Below are 12,406 nucleotides of genomic sequence, written 5' to 3' on the forward strand. Positions count from 1 at the left end.
TTTTACAACATTTCCACATTATTGTGGCGCTGCTGTGCAGCCTTGCCACCTCGCCAGCCGGCGCCGACAGCAATGCGAAAATCGATCGGGTTCCCAGTTGTGAAGCGGTTTTATTCGCTGCTCCCTTTTTTATGCTCCTCTAACTCTTATGGCCATATAGTGGTTATAGTTGTTGCATTTGTTGTTTTTGCAGACCTTTGCGCCGAGCAACTCCGTGAAATTATGTGCTTGCACTACTTTCCGCCGCGTGTGCGGATGTTATGCACTTGCCACACGTCGCCGCACAGTGCAACATTGCAAGTGCGTGCGCTCTTTCTCGTCCATTTTGTGCGAGAGTTTTGTTGCATTGTCGCACTTTAACCGTACGATTATGTGCAGCTGTCAAGTGGATTGTACGCGCTCCGCTTTGTGCAGGCTTGTTTGGCGTTTCCCTTAATTTCAGTGTTGCAATTATGATAGATCGCCGACACACTTGCTACACAAAGCCCAACCGCGGCAGCCGTGTCAAGATAATAATTACGATTGCTTACTCAACGCGGCTGGTGGCAGGAAGCTTTCTTCCCACTCCTTCGTTGCTGTTGGAATTGGGTGCTTTGATGATTGCGCTTGAAATATAAGTTCACACTCGTCCCCAAGTAAAATGCTAACTGCATTTATACTCTTTCATTAGGAGCATTCTGGTATACTTTAGCCACTTTTGAGCTGATGATTCAACTAATTAAAGCTCGCTACACTTATAATTTATAAAGTATGTACTACTCTTCGCTCTCTTGCTCCTGGATTATAGTAATGAAGAAAAAATGAGGACGAAGATATCAGCGCTCAGTTTGCAACTTAATTAATGGTCTTGATCTTCTTAAAATTAACTCTATTAATATATCCAAATATTATACTGTTATACGAGGTTCAAAATATATGGCATATTTGGTATTTCCAAACAAACTGTTTATTCATTCATGAATATGTAATTTCCCCCAAATATTTTGTAGTCGAAAAAGTCTTTTCGTAATTTGTCAATGGATGTCGTTGCAGTCGTCAATATATTCCAGGGCTACCAATCACATACATGTGACACAATAGTGTTGGAACAAAAAAGGAAAGGTGAGATGTTAAGCTTTATCTAACAAAAAAAATTAAATGCGGGAATGCGGAAAAGAAGTCACAGCTGTTAAAAAATTGGGGAAAAATAATGAAGAAATTCGCTTGAAATTTTTGTAGAAAAAAGGGAAGAATGCCACGCCAGCCACCAATGAATTTTGTGAAGTTTACGGGGACGATGCTGTATGACTTCGTGTAGCACAACAATGTTTGGCTCGCTTCCGATCTAGAAATTTTGATGTGGAAGATGCACCTCGCTCTGGTCGATCCAACGTTGAAAAAGTCGATGAAATTATAGAAAAGATTGATCAGAACCATTACGTAAGCAGCTATAATATTGCAAATGAACTAAGCACTCATCATCAAACGGTTTTGAATCATTTAAAAAAGGCTGGCTACAAAAAGAAGCTCGATGTTTGGCGACCACATGAATTGTAATGGACCAAGCTAACATCTGCGATTCTTTGCTGAAATGAAATGAAATCGATCCATTTCTGAAGCGAATGGTAACAGGAGACGAAAAGTGGCTCAAATACGACAATAATATGCGAAAACGATCATAGTCCAAGCGTGGTGAAGCTCAGCAAATTGTCGAAAAACCAGGAATGACGCCCCAAAAGGTTATGTTGAGTGTTTGGTGGGATTGGAAAGGAATCATCAACTATGAGCTGCTTCAGCCTGGTCGAACAATTGATTCAACATTTTACTGTCAACAACTGATGAGATTGAAGCAAGCAATCAAAAACAAACGGCCAAAACTGATCAACAGAAAGTGCTTTGCCTTCCATCAGGACAACGCTTAACCACACACATCTTTGATGACTCGGCAAAACTGGGAGAGTTTGGCTGGGAAGTTTTGATACATTCACTATATAGCCCTGACCTTGCACCATCGGATTGTCATTTGTTTCGATATTTATTCACAACAAGAGGTTATTATATAAATGATTTGTTTTTCAACTCGTAGGCTCCAAAAATCGTTTCTTAGTATATCATTACTGTCTGATCTTTTGTGTTTGCTGCGATTAAGTTGATAATATTTTCATACCATAACGGAATGAATGTCGAACTTTGCGTCTTTAGCCTCTCAATCGATATTTATTCCCAACAACAGGTTATATTTGAGGTAATTCCTGCTATTACTGTCTGATCTGCTGTAAGATTCATACCACGGAATGAATGCGCTTTGCGAGTCGATATGACGGTTTAATAAATTAAGCACTAGTACCAACCTTAACGAACTTCCGTTGTATGAAATTGAAACACATTTTTCGCAGTTTAACACAGACAGTTTTCTCATTAATTTATTTGCATTGCTCCACCCGCAGGCGATTTATAATCACCAGGCATTCCACTTGCAGCAGCGCCTGTCTGCTTCACTCTTGCTACATATGTATTGTATATTTGTTGCTAATACTCAAGTGTTTGGGTTAGTGAAATATAAAAATAAAGTAATCATTAAAGTAGTTGCACTAGAAGCGCAGATAATGCGAGTATTACACACATACACACAAATGGAAGCGGCTTATCGCTTAAACACTTAGCTAATACAACATTAATGAGATTTGTACATAATTAATATGAAATGCATTTACAGTACTTATTTCATCCAAAATCGCCTACCAAATTCCATATTTAGTCGAAGTAATTGCGCTTTAATGCAAACATAATTACATGCACCGAAGCACCGCCAGCCAAATTGAAACTCATATGTATACATATATGGTATATATTTAAATGTGTGCACTAAAGCAATTGGTCAATTTGGTTTAATGGTCTGCTGTCTTGCCGCTTTTGTTGCTATATTTGATGCGGGCATTTGTCTTATTATAAATATTTGCTTGTATTAATTTTTGTTCTTTGCTTCCAACTTGACATTTTAATTACATTTGTATATATTTACAGTCATCAGATTCAATTACTTCAATTATGAAATATTTCCAAATAATTATTTGTGGTTTTGCCGTGGCAAAGCAGGGCTGTCATTATAACCTTAGATGTGCGTAAAGAGGTCTAAGCAATGGCTGCTGTTTCTAAATGATTTTGGAGGAGTATTTCGGTTGTTCATAGATGGTCAAAGTGAATCTATCTCCGGACTTTACAATGAAGCAATAAATCTAGCTGACATACTTTTAAAACTATAGATGAGACGCTATAGTCCAAGAAGCGGAATGAACCATAAATACAAAGCCTCAAATAGGTAGGTATAATCGATTTTAACTTTCGAAGTCCCTGACTCTACCTAAAAATTATTTTATTTTCGAGATCGAAAAATTTACACCTTATCGGGAAGGAAAGTATCCGAGTCTCGGTCGCTTTTCAATACTAAATATCTTTACACCTAAATTCACGATCAAGCTTGATCTGGACTGGTACAATGAAACTGCAAGGGCTAACCGAATCGTTAAGTACGTTTTTCCTAGATTAGCATAACCTTTTTTTTAAACTTTATGTAAATTTTGATCTCTATACGCCATTCATTTATGATCTCTGTGAATAAGGTTTTGTTTGGCAACTATTTTTTAAAAAGCAAAAAGTTTGCCATTACAGCTATGAAATCGTTGAAAATGCTTCAAAAGTGTTTTGGGGAGTCAAACATACTTTATCATGAACACTTTACTTTATACAAGCACGAGTATTACAGTGTCACAAATCTTTAAGTGTAGAACGTGAATTCATCGAAAACTTGCCTCACAGGATTTGTCCGTCGACCTCTATTTTAATGATGATAACATCGAGAGATTTGAAGAAAAGTGCTTGTAAATCAACGTGTTGGCATCAGAAAGATGACAGAGGATATTAACAACTCATTTTGGTTAAAGTTTTGAGTATAAAGCCTACCAATGCTCGATTTGCACCAAAAGTCGTTAGGGTTGACTTTTTGACTAAATACGAAACGCGAGCTCAGTCTCCGCATTCGCCAGTTACTTTTTCTATTTCTTTGAATAAAAAATTAGCTTCGGGAATGCGCCTTGAACCTATTGACTTAATACATAAAATCACCAGGCAAACTTGCAGCAAATAGAATTTGCTTTTTTTTTGTAGAAATTGAAGGAATTCGACTTTCGAATGAGAAAAAATGTTTATTCAATTGAAATCAGTAAGCGAAAGTTCGAAAGAAAAATAACAAGCAGAGACAGCAGCCATTGTAGTAGTGTATTTAACACATTTTTCATTCTAATTTTAGATGAAAGCAGAAGTTCGGTGCTAGTTGAAGAGTCAAAGGGGAATTATTTTCCATTGATTAACAAAATAAAGCAAAACTGCACTCAAGTCTCTGAAAATTGAATCTGAATATTGGCTTACTTACAATGCTTTTGATTTTTTTTTTTTTTTTTTGAAAGTTACTTTTGGATCTAATATACATAACAAGTTTGCGCTGCTTTTTGTTTACATTTACTATATACTTGTATTGAGTTATATATTATGTAATATATTTTATGCAATTTACAGTATTTTCAACAACCAAACTTCTCTGCGTGTCTTTCGCTTAATTGCATGCAATTTCTATTGAACAAATCAATTTATTGCTAGCACAAAGTATTTCACAAACCTTAACTTTAACTTAACCGTATGCAAGTTAGCCACTATAGTTGAATGCAATGTTGCGTATACGCCACGCCAACCGCAAAGTCAGCGAAAGACTCTTTAACACACTCGCTGGCATGCAATGCAAGACTTGCAGTTTCTCTCCTTCTTCTTACACACTTTTATTTGCTTTGCACTAGCTTATGTTTAGTTTGTCTTTGGTTAACTGTACTTATGCTATTTTGTGTTTTATTGACTCTCGTTATTGCGCACGCTTGTGTGTGTGTGCCGATGCAGGTATGGCTTAGTGTTGGTGTGTGGCTAATTTGTTGCGTTTATGCTCGGTCGGTGCTCAGTAGTAATTGACATTTCATTGTTAGTATTGTGACGGCGGTCAGCAGGCGCAGACTGGAGAGGAAATTACCCAAAGGATGTAACCGAACGGCCGAACCACGTACTGGAAAGAGAGAATTGAAGGAAAAAGAAGAAGAAGATTAATGAAATTTAGTTATAAATATCGCTCGCTTGGCTGCTTAAGAAACCATTGCCAGCGGAAGTGATGTTGCAACGCCAACTATTTGGCTGACTTTCATGCGGCCCCCGAGTTTGGCTGCCTGTCTCGCGCGGAGACACCGTCAGCATTTCAAGTGTTGAGCAATCAACTGCGGATGCAAGCAGCTGCTACCAACGGCAACAACAACAGTATGCGCCAACAGCATTGGCATTGGCAATAAATGCAGTTTTCGGACGCTGCGGTCAACCATAAATACACACGCACGTCTGTAAGGGCTGTAAGGGCCGAGTGGTCGGCTGGTGGGCAATGTGTGTGTGTGTGTGTGTGACGTGATTGCACTTGGCACTCAGCGATGCCGCACACGTACTGTGCCGTTACTGGCAACGTCGGCGTTCGTAGCTCGTAGGACAGAATGTTGGCAGTGAATATGAATGGCGGCAACATTGAAATTCAAGTCAGTGCCGCAGCATAAGACAAAGACAGGACATTGAGGAGCAAGCAAAAGAATCGCACAGATGGTGGTGATGGAAAGTTGCAAAGAGCGCATGTTCGTTCAATGCAATTTCGTCGAAATTGTGGCGCATTAAATTGAATTTTTCGGGCGCGAGAAGTTAATGCAGTTTTTGATTTCGAGCCGAAAATAAATCGAAACACGAAAGAGCTATGTATGTTTAAGCGCTTTTGGAAATTACTGCGCATAATAAGAGAAAGTCGCCTTTGTTGCAATTTTTGTTGTATTTCACTATAATTCTTCTTTCATTAGAACTTCGAGCGAATAATTGAATTATCAATTTAAGAGCGTTAATTTTGCATTTGCCTCCTTTTTTCATATACAAACGCTGAGGAGGCAGGTTCAAATAGAAGCTGAGTTTGCCCAAAACTCAAATTGGCACCAGGTGTCATGTGCATGCTTCAAGACCTCACCAAACTCAGTGCGAAGTCATTTGAACTAAGTCTCGAAATCGAAATGAAATAATCGTCTCTTTCAAAAGGCTTTTGGAAAACGACCGATTTTGAAATTTTTTCTATGAATCCACAAAAGAGTTCAACTTTATTATTAGACACTTGCGAAATTGAGTTTGGTTCAAGTAAAATGTTCGCTTAAATCGAGGTTCGATAAATGCCAAAGTGGGTCACTGAAAACGTTTTCAAGTCAATCAAAGTTTTTCTCAGTTCTGCCATTCAGCGCCTTGTCAATCAGTCTCCGCTGACCGATTTGTACACCATAAACCACTACAGGAAAGCAAGTCACTATATTTAATAAACAATTTGATATTCACGACTCGCGCTGGACTTTTAAAATGCACTAAATTGAAAGATGTTGAGCTATTTAAGTTTATCGCGCTTTCAACTTACCTAGGAGCATTGCCTCTCGGTTGTCAATAATGCCGCGCCGTCGCTGTAACACGCTCTCCTTGTCGCCGCTCCACAGCACCGGCGATATGCTGGCCAGGCATTTCACGCGCATTTCGCCGTCCTGAAAGTGACGTCCATCAACTGTCAACTCAAGGCCGAGCATTGACGTTATGAGGCCATGTTTGTGCACGGTGTCATTGTAGGCTACCAGATAGCTGTCGTCGACCACCTGAAATGCATAGAACAAACACACGTCACACTCATATCAAAGCACGAGCGCAAACAACGGCACGAGTATGCAGGTGGTGGCACCTGGGTGCCCGCAGCCCGTTTCCGTCCCGCTAAAGTGAGCCAAACGGTAAATAAAAATGTTGATTGAGCGTTTGCCCAAGCGAGGTATAAGCAAGTGAAAATCGTTGCTCGTCTCGTGGACACGCTGAATGGCGGAGCTAAGCGGCTGTGTGTTGCAATGACGCAACACGAGTGATTTTTATTTTTAATTAAACGCTGCTAGCCCACTAATGGCCATGCAAAACCCGACGTTGGCAAAACAGCGTTTAAAAATGTGTCACGGCTCAACGGGTGAAAGTGTTGGCACCAATGACAGCTGTCGCCGGTGATTGGCAATTGCGGAAGGCAGAGCTTCGGCTCGCATTTTGATAGAGTGTGGGGTTAAGCAATTTATATGCAGCTGGGACATCTAACGGCATCGGATAATTGAAGAGCTTTTAATTTATATTTTTTTGTTAAATTTTATGAAAATGAATTATGAAACAGTTTAAGCGATTTGGCATTTAGAATCATGGATTTGAGAATTTTAAAGTGTTTATGTTACCAAATAAATGCTGGCAGTTTAAAGAAGAGTTTAAGTTTTTATTTTCAGTTTTGATTTGGATTTTGAGTAGGATTGCTGACGATTTGTGCATAATTTAGGAATATATTGTAGAAATAATCCATTTATATGATTTTATGATGACCAGAGTGGATCATTTTCGAAAGCGGAGAAAGTGATGAAACAACAACAAACACAAGTAAGAAAGGCTAAGAATCAGACCAAGGGAAGTATCTTAAGATGTAAAATAAAATAAGCAATTCTGTATATACAAGAGGATGGGTTCGAGATATGTGGAATGGGCGTTGCCACGCCTATTGTCAAATTTTTTCGTAGGCTATTAATATTGAAAAGTACCGTTATATGGCGAGTGAGCAGGGTTATTCTGATCTTGTTCGTTTTCAGACTGTCCGTAGAAGTTCTTATGGTATTTGCTCTGTTCGAATTTGGTTGTTACAGCTTTCGTAGTTTAGGAGATATGTACACAAATGGATGATTTCTCATCCCACTATAATTTTTTCACTCACTCTCATTTTCAAAGCCGACTGCACTGACCTAATTACATTTGGTACTATTATTTTTTATGATAATTATTTATAATTTTAACATTTTAATTATTCGTAATTTGCTTAAAAATATGTCGCCAATTATACAATCTCTAATTACACACAACATCAACACTCGCAATATTTCAATTTTCTCTTTCTATTACTATTTACCAAAACAAAGCTCAGATAAACGTGTTCCCTTGTTGCCAACCAAAAACAGACGTTTACTTTGTTAACGAACTCAGATTTTACGTTATAACTGTGAGTCAGTGCAGCTTTGACAATGACACAACCGCAGATGATAGCAGCGTGTGGCAACAACTCACATGGCCAACCAGCATTTCTGCTATATATCATGTACAAGGTCTGTCGCAAGAGAAACAGGACTGTTAAAAAAAACAACAAAAAACAAGTAAGGAAGGGCTAAGTTCGGGTGTCACCGAATATTTTATACTCTCGGATGGTAAAGTGATAATCGAGATTTCATAATACGTCATTTACATATTTTTCAAATACCGTATTTTTGTAAAGTTTTATTCCGCTATCATCATTGGTTCCTAATGTATATACTTATGTATTATACAGAGAAGGCATCAGATGGAATTCAAAATAGCGTTATATTGGAAGAAGGCGTGGTTGTGAACCAATTTCACCTATATTTCGTACATGTCATCAGGGTGTTAAGAAAATATTATATACCGAATTTCATTGAAATCGGTCTAGTAGTTCCTGAGATATGGTTTTTTGGTCCATAAGTGGGCGAGGCCACGCCCATTTTCAATTTTTAAAAGAAGCCTGGGTGCAGCTTTCTTCTGCCATTTCTTCCGTAAAATTTAGTGTTTCTGACGTTTTTTGTTAGTCGGTTAACGGACTTTTAGTGATTTTTAACATAACCTTTGTATGGGAGGTGGGCGTGGTTATTATCCGATTTCTTCCATTTTTGAACTGTATATAGAAATGCCTGAAGAAAACGACTCTGTAGAGTTTGGTTGACATAGCTATAGTAGTTTCCGAGATATGTACAAAAAACTTAGTAGGGGGCGGGGCCACGCCCACTTTTCCAAAAAAATTACGTCCACATATGCCCCTCCCTAATGCGATCCTTTGTGCCAAATTTCATTTTAATATCTTTATTTATGGCTTAGTTATGACACTTTATAGGTTTTCGGTTTCCGCCATTTTGTGGGCGTGGTAGTGGGCCGATTTTGCCCATCTTCGAACTTAACCTTCTTATGGAGCCAAGGAATACGTATACCAAGTTTCATGACGATATCTCCATTTTTACTCAAGTTACAGCTTGCACGGACGGACGGACAGACGGACGGACAGACGGACGGACGGACAGACAGACATCCGGATTTCGACTCTACTCGTCACCCTGATCACTTTGGTATATATAACCCTATGACTCTTTTAGTTTTAGGACTTACAAACAACCGTTATGTGAACAAAACTATAATACTCTCGTTAGCAACATTGTTGCGAGAGTATAAAAATTAGTATTTTCATACGTTATATTTTACTTTCAAACTAGTTACCTTGTGCTTCGATACAGCGTTTAGCCCGGTCAATTAGCATTTCAAATGAGTGTTTAAGGTCATTTTTCGGAATGCTCTTGAGAATATCCTGAAACCAGTGTCCTTTCATGGGCAAATAAAGTTTTACAAATAGGTAAAAATCACAGGGTACCAGATCAGGTGAGTAGGGTGAGGGATTAATGGTTAATATGGAGTTTTTTGTCAAAAAATCAGTGATAAGCGTCGACCGATGACCGTGCAACAGGTGCCAGAAACCTGCCTCACGGTATTGTGGTCGAGCACGACGAATGCGTGACAAAAGACGCTTTGTAACACCAAGGCAAAACACAGCATTAATCGTTTGGCCAGGTGAGGCGAACTCTCGGTGTACAATACCCTCGGAATCGTAAAAACAAATCAACATTGTCTTTATTTTTCACTTCTGAAGACGACCGACTTCCGATCGTCACAGAGGTCCTCACGACCTTGTTGGAATCGCTTAAACCACTCATGCACATTACTACAGGATAGGCACTGATCACCATAAACTTTTTTCATCATTTGAAATGTTTCAGTAAACGTTTTCCCAAGTTTAAAGCAAAATTTTGTATTTGCTCTTTGCATTTCACGACCGATGACCAAAAGCTGCTGTAACTTTTTGATCGATAACAGCGATTGTAGTTATCCAATTGTCTTAAAATTTTTACGAAATGTCAACAAGAGATCAAATTTTTTATTTCATATACCCACCAATAGGTGGCGCCAACAGAAACAGTTATATTTAAAAAGTTCTGTTTCTTTTGCGACAGATCTTGTATGTATAACTTTGTATGTCTAAAACAAAAAACAAATGCAGCAACCGCAAAGGTTCATTTTATTCTTTTGCCCATTTTGAATAACTGTTTTTAAAATATGTATATTTGCTTTTGGATTGCGGGAAGGCATAGGTTTCGTCAAATCGTCTGCGCCAAACGAGGTTCGACTGGATGAAAGCTGCAGCTTGGTCATATATAGTACATAGATGTATGTATGTATATGCTCTATCCACTTCAGCCGCATGTGTTGATTTACCATTTGCCGAGTACCTTATTCTGGGATCACCGCGATCGGCATGGCGTAAGGAGTCAAGCTCGTTAGCTGCATCTGCTTCGAAGGAATGGGTAAATCGGTGAAGGTGTTCTCAGTAAATTCTGTGAATCCGACCCAGTTAGCTTTGTTAAAGTTAGCGAAAATGCGATTGTCCACAGAAATAAAGGCGGGAGGTGTTAAGGGGAGTTAAGAATACATCAGCCAAAAAACGTGAAAATAATCGCATATGCGGATGATCTCATAGAGGTAAAATATCTGGATGACCTGTGGCTCAAATTCAATGGTAGCATAGATAACCTGCGTCATTGGTTTGCTACCATGAGTTTAGAGTTGGGTGAGCAAGAAAAGGAAAGACTTGCTCATAAGCAGAACGAAGGTGAAAGATAGGGTATCATCCAGTAAGGCGAATTCGCGCGATTGGACCAGCTACCAGAACCGTCTGTAGGTGTAAAAAAAAGGAGAGAACCAACGCATCACAATGTGGCATCAACGGTGGCTAGCTCAACCAAAAGACAGTGGGTCCACAGACTAATCCCGGACATCCTTTAGTGGATACATTGGCAACATGGATATGTTCCGATTCCAACAACTTTACTACTGCCCACCTAACCCAAAGTTAAAAACTTCACTACTGTAAGTCCTCTGGAGAGCTGTCAGGATGCGTTAGCTCTAATTAAGACAAAACTAAGCCATACACAGTATATTAGGCGTCAGTCAGTTCATATCATAGATGAGACTGAAAGCCTTTCTATCTCCCTGAAGTACTACTTAATCCGGTGATTCCGTGGGAGAGATACTACTTGGGAATAAGTTAAATTTAATGGTCTAAAGTTCCGCACTGTGGCTTTTAAACCTTCCCGCTACTATAAAAAACCCAACAAGCCAAGCGATTTAAAATCTTTGGTATCACTTTTAGAATCGAGATCGAAACACCCCCCAACAATTTGGCCAAACATCCGTCACGAGGGGCATATTATTATTATTTATTTTACATGAAATTTTGTTTACTCTATTTCTTGCATATTCTCAAGCACATTGTGTCTCCCTCTCGTCCTCTCTCGAGAAGACTAGCGCCCTTTGCATATTCCTGCCGACAAATCTTCTCCTGTCATCAGCATCTGGAAATTGGCTTGAGCGCGCCCGGCGCCCGCAAAGCACACGCCAGTCTTACCGGCATTGACACAGAGACAATTTTCTTTCATAAATATTTAAACAGTAAAGTACCGCAATGGGTTTTCACCAATTTTCCAGACATTTTAGCAGCACAGCAAGACGTTGCCAGTCTGCACAGCGTTGAACCCGTTACGGCGGGAGACCGACAACGTCAAACCAAGCAGCGCGGTGATAATCTCCTGGACTGACTTGCTCTCATTGCCTATCTGCGCTGTCGCGTGTGTTCTTGTTGTTGTGCACAGCAGTTTTAATTTTTCTTATTGTTAGAATTTAGTGCTCCATTTGCAGGATATATTTGCATTCATGCCAAACTACTCGGCCAAGCTCCAAGCCAAGCCTTTCTCGCATCTTCACACACAACCACAAACACAAGCACACACTCACATACGAAACAAATTAAGCAATGCACAGCCGAAGACTTAGAGAATTAGTGGCATGAAAACAAATCGAGTCCATAAAATACCCACACATGGCGCTCTGTGCTGCAAACCTCAATGTCTTCCGTGGGCCAGGCGGGCGCTGAGTTTCTGCCAAACAACAAATGTGGCTGCTGCTTTAATGCGAAGTTGCAAGATGCAAGATGCAAGAAGCACTCAACAAAATGAAATCTGCGCCCATTCACATTCGCCTCGCCTCAGTGTGTTTGTGTGTGTGTGTGTGTTTGCGCTCCCTTATATTCGCAGGCGCACGTGTGTGGCAAGTAAACCAGTGGCGGAATGAAAAGGCGATGCGGAAGTATTCATTCTCGAGT

The 12,406-nt window shown here is 39.6% G+C and overlaps 1 protein-coding gene across 2 annotated transcripts in view; it reads right to left on the reverse strand.

The window, feature by feature from the left end:
* Positions 1-2,375: 2,375 nt before the first annotated feature.
* LOC126751480 (uncharacterized) overlaps positions 2,376-12,406 on the reverse strand; it is a 65,151-nt gene continuing 55,120 nt past the window's right edge. For both annotated transcript variants that reach the window (XM_050461785.1, XM_050461784.1), the window contains 2 exons: positions 6,497-6,725; positions 2,376-5,083 (listed from right to left, as the gene is read on the reverse strand). In XM_050461785.1, coding sequence (XP_050317742.1) covers positions 4,962-5,083; positions 6,497-6,725 — 351 coding nt within the window. In that variant the 3' untranslated portion in view covers positions 2,376-4,961. The remainder of the gene's footprint in view (positions 5,084-6,496; positions 6,726-12,406) is intronic.

The sequence above is a fragment of the Bactrocera neohumeralis genome, chromosome 2 (assembly GCF_024586455.1).
Source record: "Bactrocera neohumeralis isolate Rockhampton chromosome 2, APGP_CSIRO_Bneo_wtdbg2-racon-allhic-juicebox.fasta_v2, whole genome shotgun sequence".
Lineage (NCBI taxonomy): Eukaryota > Metazoa > Arthropoda > Insecta > Diptera > Tephritidae > Bactrocera > Bactrocera neohumeralis.